This window comes from Gavialis gangeticus, unplaced genomic scaffold, assembly GCF_001723915.1.
Source record: "Gavialis gangeticus isolate Ggan-Ray unplaced genomic scaffold, GavGan_comp1, whole genome shotgun sequence".
Lineage (NCBI taxonomy): Eukaryota > Metazoa > Chordata > Crocodylia > Gavialidae > Gavialis > Gavialis gangeticus.
In genome coordinates, this window is record NW_017729018.1 from 14097979 (window position 1) to 14106105 (window position 8127).

The window sequence follows — 8127 nt, forward strand, 5'->3', positions numbered from 1 at the left end:
CATTTAAAATGTGTAACTAAGGATAGTTAATGACAATAACCTCTCTTTATTAGGCTGGTTTTCATCAGAGAACCACAAACTACAAAAACTAATTTTCACAAAACCCTGTGGAGGCAGAACAGTAACAGCGGTGCTGGGGAAAATGAAAGAGCGATTTCTTAATCACTGTCCACGATCACAAAGTCAGCCAGAGACCCGAAAAGGCACTAGGAGCCTAACCACCAGTGGATCTCAACCTTTGTAGACTCAAGGCACCTTCCATAACTTTTCTGAATTTAGCAGCACCCTATTTCAAAAACAAGCTTACTGCAGTGAGTTTCTGACTACAGAAAAAGAGCAATTCTTCTGTTGCAAAGAACTCCAAAAGCCCACAACAGGTCAGAATGTGTTTGACACACTGGATTCTTACTTGAAAACTGTGTTTATCTTGTGAATCACGTGTAGGTGGTTGCACGCCTAACAATGCTAATATTATATATGTCACCTTATAAGGATCTTGTGCAATCCCAGTTGAGAATCACTGCCCTATTCAAGCCACTACAGACTTTTTCCTCTATAAACATGCTTATGGATAACAGACAAGGAAAAGGGGGGAAAATGACATTTTCTGCCCATTTCACAGTGAGTGACTTTTATAAAATGGGTGACATGACACTATGAGGTGTTAGAAATGTGTCTGGTACAAATCACTTTTAATGAAAAGGGCATATTTGCCATATATTGGAGGCGCACTGGTCAATTTAGGCCCCAGGTACATGTTTTGTTAAAGAAGTTTAACAGATCAAATTTTTTATAATTAATGAAAAACTTTGATGGGAGATTAAGTGTTGAAAGCTCAAATGCAACAGGGTAAGAATCAAAACAGATGAGTTCAGCTCCATCATCCACAACAAATATATGAACAAGGACTGATGCAACACACAACGCAGCACCTCCTCGTCCCAGCTGGGCCAAGTCTTTTACTGGGCCCTAGTCTGTGGTCCTGTTCCCAATCCTCAAGATCCATCAACAGACTAAAACTAGCTACGCCTGCCAACATCACAAGCACATCAACCTCCGCTGCCCGCCAAGAAAACTGTGATCTATACAGTGCCACAGCCCAAGATGAGACACACAAGAGCTTACATAAGTGCCTTCAGTAACAGAGATACTGGCTGTGAAACTAGCTTCTGTATGTGAGCCCATGCCTGACCACGTTCACCATTCCAACTACATGTGAAGACCCTCCGCTCTAAGCAAGCTGCCCCCTCTTCACCAGGTGAGGTGCCATGGAAGGCAAGGAAGAGACACATGCATCCATAAGATTTTTTGCAGCTCAGCCAGAAGTTTCTGTTCCAGAAAAGGCAGAAGAGCAGAAAGCTCCACAAGTCCCTTAAGACCTTCACAAGCACTCAGGCACTATGGTGTTTGCTGTCATGAAAAATCCTAAAATAGAAAGGACACAAGCAACCTAGAAGTGGAACTTAAATGGGGATTTCAACTCTTGATTTCAGTAATATCGGCACTAACTAATAAAATGGGAAAAAATTAAGTCATAGGATTGCCTTGGCAGTGTCCGTCTGATGCAAGCTAAACAGACTTGCAAGCCAGAAATAATTGTAAAGAGCAGCCAGAGTCAGGCATCAGGAGAAAAGAATCTCCTAGATATAGGAGTCATGATAAAAATAGGCTCGTGCACACAGCAAAACTTTGATAGTAGCCAGACAAAAGAATGGAGCCTAGAGCTTAGTCAAAGGACATCCGATTAAAACATCTCACTCTTTCAAAAAGTGCCAAAAAACCTGCACCAAATTCCACAAAGCGTTCATGTGATAATGGCCTGCTCCCTAAGCCTGCCACCACCAACCTTTTCTGGGTCACCTCGTGTACAGCTGGAACACAAGTTGTACTGGGGATGGTTTGGAGGGTTGCATCAGGAAGCTCCATGTGCTTGGAGAGTTTCACAATAGCTCCAAGCACATGCTGCACCTCATGGCTGAAAGCAGCAGCACAGAGCACAGGGTGCTTCTCAATAAAGATCCAAATTCTTCAGCGGGAGCCCCTTTATTATAGCACAGAGCTCTCTGGGCATGAAACACCTTGAACTGCTTTGTTTCCCTTTTGCTTTTGTAGGCAAGTGTCATATTTGATATCTAGCACTTACGACCAAGGCCACGTGCACTCATCAGTAAAGCTGTCACTTTGATAGCCACTGCTTTGAGTTTGGCACCCACTAGAAGACCTCTACAACTGCGGCAGCAGAATTATAAACCAATGTTGGTAACACAAGATTTACCATACTAGAACTACCTGCTTTTTATACTATAAAATGATATATTTCAAGTATTTAGCTTTAATACATGTATGCTGAAGTGACAAGGTATGTTCCTATGTTCTCAACATGTTACAAGCAGTCTCCAGTAAAAAGAAGTTACAGCCTTGACTTTAAACTCACCTGGAAGGGCAGGTCCATGGCACTGTTCCCAATCTGATTCACATTTGGCAGTGACCCTCCATAGTACTGGCCACGAGACTGTCCCAACTGCAAATACTGTGTTTTCTGCAGCTGTAGCTATAAAAAACAAAAAGGGAGAGACAATATTATGGCATTTTTAAAGAGTTAAAATGTACCCAACTATGCTCAGGCACTTACTACCCAGAACATCTTCCTCCTCAAAACAGCATGGATTAGGAACACTGGCACCAGGGCACAAAACAAAGTTAATTGTCTATGATGGACAAGATGAAAGGGGGTAGCTTGACAACTCTGTGCTGATAGATGACAGAAAAGAATCAGCTCTTCAGTCACTGATCACACTCAGGTTTACATCAACAGCTCATAAGGAACCATAAAGTACTCATCTCAGCAGCTATATTCAAGGACCAGAACTTAAAACCTTGCATCAATGCCCTGTTTGACCACACAAATGCCAAAAATGCAATCAAAAAGCTCAATCACATAATACATACAAAGTCATCCTCATGTAGAAGTATAAGCGTTTAACCAAACTTGCAAAGCTTCCAGCATCTGCTCTTAAACAAACTGACTTTGTCCAAGTTGTTTTTGCTATGTAGGAAATCCTCTTACTGTGAAGGAGCCAGTTTCTTAACCCTGGGAACAGCCCATTAGAAAGCTGCAGAACAATTGAAATTTTACATTCTGGGCACGAAAACTAATTCCTCACAATAACAGATTTGTATGAGAGTCAAAAACGTGGCAAACAGCACGGTTTAAAAGGATGAAGGAAAACCTTATTTTAAAGAGACTTTTTCAAATGGTGTAATCTCATTTTTATTAGCAGGTTCTTCCCATATGTTCATTATGAGATAATTTTTGAGAAGGCAAAAAAAAAAGAAAAGAATGTTTTGGACACAGAATTAAATTTCAATTTATTTTCACTGCCATCTCGTTCTCTCTTAAAAACATTGTCCCTAACCAGTTTAAATTAATGGAACCCTCCTGCCTTTTAATTTTTAAGATACCTCCCCTCTTTACAAGAAGTTGTCTCTAAATAATATTTATCAAGTTACTAACACCAACATTTTCAGTCATTTCTGGTTGACCTCTGGACTCCTTTTGCAAAACAAACTCATATTTTCATGTCAGACTGTCCCCAAGTCCCAATTCCAAACTGAAGACGTACAGTCTGGAATCGTTTAAATACTCAGGGAAGATCTGTTTATCCCACATCCCAATGAACCGCAATTAAGATCATCTCACCAGGACACCAGTCACATAATATTCCCTCCTCTCATTGTGTACCTATATTTTAGGGTACATTGCTCCTCATTGTTGGCCTAATGACTGTTTTTATATTCTGAGAAGCAAGAAAGACATTCCTGGATTGGTAAGAATCAGTTGTTTAAAGTCTAAATATTCAATTCTTGGACTAGATGCAGTTTTGGTTGCTAAGGCACTGTAGTGTGTACATCAACAAATCTGTCTCAGTTTCATTCAAACCTCTCAAAACCGTTCTCTTGGAACATCAGAATTTTGAAGGACGTGGTCTGGAAACGCCATAAAAATCTGGCACCCCAAAGCAGGATATTTCCTCACACCCCTCCCCCCCCACCTTTAAAATGTCTTTGTTACAGAAAGGCTACATTGGGACTAGTGGTCTTGATTTTAAAGGGCTATAGAAAAGACCAGGCAGTTAACTGAAAACATCAAATCAAAACCAGGAATTTGTTTCCACTCGTAAATGGAAAAGCATTCACCACAAAAGGACAATTCCTAGACAAACTAGTAACAACACGGTCATGGCTTCTGAGCAGTTTTGAATATAAATAAATTGCCAGCACAATAATGACAGCAAAGGAGGCAGAAAGAGGCGCTGACTCGCTGGTGAAATGCTCAGGACACTAGACGGTGCTCCCAAGCCCCAATTTCAAAATGCAAAGTTGGTTCTCAAAAGGAAAAGGCACAGTCATAGCAATACATGCAAAACTGTATGGGTGGTGGGGGGTGTTATCTGCCTGTCCCTTAATAGCACACACTCTCCAAGAGGTGACAGTTTGTTCTAAACCCCAGTCGACCAGGGTCACGTAAATGTTATTTCCTTGAAAAAAAACAACCTGACAAATGCAAAGAATTTTCTATTGCGCAACATTTACTCTCACACACAGAATTGTTCAGTCAGAGACACAAGAAGTACAACAAGAGCGTAACAACTGGGAACCAAGGGGTCTGTGCTTCCAGCTCCTTACAAGTGAAGTGTGAACCCCGGAGCGGCAAAGACTGAGTGTTCACAGGCTGCAATGTCAAGATCAAGAGGGTGTAAAAGATCCACATTCCACCTAAAGAGGAGAAACAAGAGGATCGGCATGGTCTTGTGATACGAGCTTACAATACTGGCTTCTCAGTTACAAACAACTATTAGGGATGCCCTCTGTACCAGTGTCACCTTAACTAGTCAGGGAAATAAATACATTCAGTCCTCCAAATCACTGGTTTGCAGCACAAACCAGAGTGAAACTCAGGCTGTTCTTCATCTGCTCTGTACATATATAAAAGGGATACTAGCGTGGGATTGCAGCCAAGTACTGCAGAAATGAAAGAATGAAACAGCCGATGGCCTGCTATAAAAGACCCGATCTTAAAAATTCTGCATGGGTTTTGCTTTGAATTCTTCATTAAATTTGGGGTACATCCCACCATTTTTATAGGAGACAGGGGGTGACCACCCTGTCATTCCCACACAGCTTTCTGTGGAAGGAAGCTGCAGTAGGGTAAATGAAGTGAATTAATTTGCTTTACTCAAACGTGAAACACTTCTTCCATTATTCATGTATCATTACCTTGGATATTACAGCAGTACCCAAAACGAGCTTCCTAGAAGACTGTGATTTACCAATGCTACTTTGAACAAACTGCTGGAGATTCATGCAAAATAATTTTTGAATTCTCACCGTTTGTTATTGCTCTTAAGTATCAGTAATACTCCAAAATGCACTTTTCACTTATTACTATTCACTTTTTTCCTCAGCCTCTGCCATTTTAAATGACAGTATAATAATAAGATACCTGCAACAACAGCTGTTCTTACCCAACGGTTAGGAGAGCACAAAGCTGCCCAAATACCTCATCACCGCTCACTTTTACTACAAAAGCAACAATTTGAAACCACTGGGAAATCTGTGACCCACTGTCATTCCCAATATGACTTGCAGCATAAATTAAATAAATAAATATGCCTCATCTAGGCACTTCCTGAAGTTACTCAGCATTACCTAATCCATCAATCATCTGAGAGATGACTGACATTTAAAAATGAGTAGTACTTTTAGGGTCCAAGCATTTGGCTGGGGTTTCAAAAAAAATATAGCTTAAGACTTCTAGGACAAAGGCCAGGGGGGAAAAAAAGATACGCAAGTTCCACAATGATGCTGTGTTAGTGATTTAAGTTCAGGCCTAGCCCAAATGGGGATACTTTTCCTCTGTGGATAAGAGGCAAGTCAGATGAGACAAGACATTAGAACAAATACTTCCTCTCTTCCTATGCCAATGACGTCAGTAGGGTCTGGACTTGTTCAATAAAGTGCACAAAATAAATTGAAGGTGTAACCCCAGCGATTAAATAAAGCAAGTTGGATTCTTGAAAATACTCTAATCACCCCTCAAGAAAATAGGTCTCTGAACAGTTAGATGAATCTCAAATCATTTCATAATTCCCACAGCAACCTTGCATACTGAGATTCAGCAAAACTAAGGGCAGCTTTTGTTATTCAAGTTCAAATAAAAAGAACGATGTGGGGTTCTCCAGATATATTAATTTCTTGTTTCAACAGACCTTTCTGAATTGACAATGTAAATTTTCCATTGCTATGTTATGTATCCATGGTCAGCTCTGCTTTTAAAAAAAATAGTAGACTATACTAGCTATTCCTCGATAAAGTTAGCATGTGCACATACTATTCCCCTATTGAGCCTCATCAGATTTCTTTTGGTCCAATCCTACAATTTGTCAAGGCCTCTCTGACCTTCCTGATTTTAACCCTGCATGCCTGAGCAATGCTCTTATACTCCTCCCTAAATGTCTGTTCAAGTTTCTGCTTCTTGTAAGCTTCCCTTTTTGCGTTTTAGCTCACTGAAGAATTCCTTGCTGAGCCAAGCCAGTCTTCTGCCACATTTGCTACTCTTCCTGCACATCGGGATGGTTCATTCCTGTGTCCTGAGTAAGGTTTCTTTAAAATACAACCAGCTGTGCTAGACTCCTCTCCCCCTCACACTGGCCTTCCAGGGGATCTTGCCCATCAGTGCCCTGAGGGAGTCAAATATCTGCTTTTCTGAAGCCCAGGGTCCTTACTCAGCTGTTCTCCTTCTTTCCCTTCCCTAGGATCAAGATCAATCATCCAGTGGTCACTACTGCCCAAGTTGCCATCCACTATTAAATTCCCCACCAAGTCTTCCCTGTTTGTAAGCAGCAGGTCAAGAACAGCACAGCCCCTAGTCAGCTATGCCAGCACTTGCACCAGGATGTTGTCCCCAGCACTCTCCGAAAGCATCCTGCACTGCCTGCACACTGCTGTGTTGCCCAACCGGCAGATATCAGGGTGGCCGAAACCCCCGATGAGAAGCAGGGCCTGTGACCAGGAAACTGCCGCTAGCTGTTTTACATCAAGCACTTTCATATCACAGATGAAATGCTCCCCAAATGAAAATGACACACCCCTATCAATTTGCTTTTGTACTTATGAAAAAAACTATGTTTAAAATGATAAATAACAGATAGACTCCTTTTTAGAAAGGCCATATAAATGATGCAAACAAGAACTTCCTGTGTGCCAATAACGTTTTTCACTGTAAAGGCAATACTAGCGCATTACACAGCAATTTGGAACTTGCAGGCAATTAAGATGCAACAAATTATTTTCCTAGCACACACCAGCATGAATTGAGAATAATTCCAAAAGGAGTAAAGACTGTGGACAACACTCAACCATAATCAAATGGCATTTTTAAACAGCAAACTAAACTGTTATGAAACCCAATAAAACTAGTCTTATATAGATGCAAAATACTTGATTCTGACAAAACCAGTATCAGAAAAAGGGTGGGGTGTCCTTTTGATAAGAACAGAGATATGTGTCTCACAAATCTGATGAACACAGGAAGCAACAGTTGAAGATAAATGCTCAGCTGCAATTTCCATACCAAGTTTTACATACAAATTCAAACTGGGGCAATCAAGAATCAGTTGCATCTTCAGACTAAACATAAAACAAATTAAATGAAGATTTGATCCATTTTGTAATTAAAACAAGTAGCGGTAAAGATATTAAATGTCTAGATGCAAACACGGTCCCACTACAGAAAGTCTTCTTGCTCTTTTACTGTATAAAACTTTAAAAAATGGATGCGATTTCATGGATCAGTCTCCAGATCAGACACATTACATCATTGCAGGAATACCTGCTCCTGAATGAATGCCTGGAAGCCAGGAACAATCACCTACAAGAACCTACCCTTGCTTAAAATTTTTGAGTTGGCCAGGACTCATTTGGCACCCATGTTTACTACATAATAGCTGCTCTGTGGGGATTGAGGTAATGGTTAAAGCTCAGTGCCCTGTGGACACATCCAAAAAGAACCGTCACCACCACGAGAAGGCATCCCAGTGAGATGCTCATGGATAACCAAAAGTAAAA

At 40.9% G+C, this 8127-nt stretch overlaps 1 protein-coding gene across 3 annotated transcripts in view; it reads right to left on the bottom strand.

Annotated features, from left to right (window-relative positions):
* CRTC1 (CREB regulated transcription coactivator 1) overlaps positions 1-8127 on the bottom strand; it is a 75346-nt gene that overhangs the window by 36902 nt on the left and 30317 nt on the right. For all 3 annotated transcript variants that reach the window (XM_019513627.1, XM_019513629.1, XM_019513628.1), the window contains exon 2: positions 2435-2551. In XM_019513627.1, coding sequence (XP_019369172.1) covers positions 2435-2551 — 117 coding nt within the window. The remainder of the gene's footprint in view (positions 1-2434; positions 2552-8127) is intronic.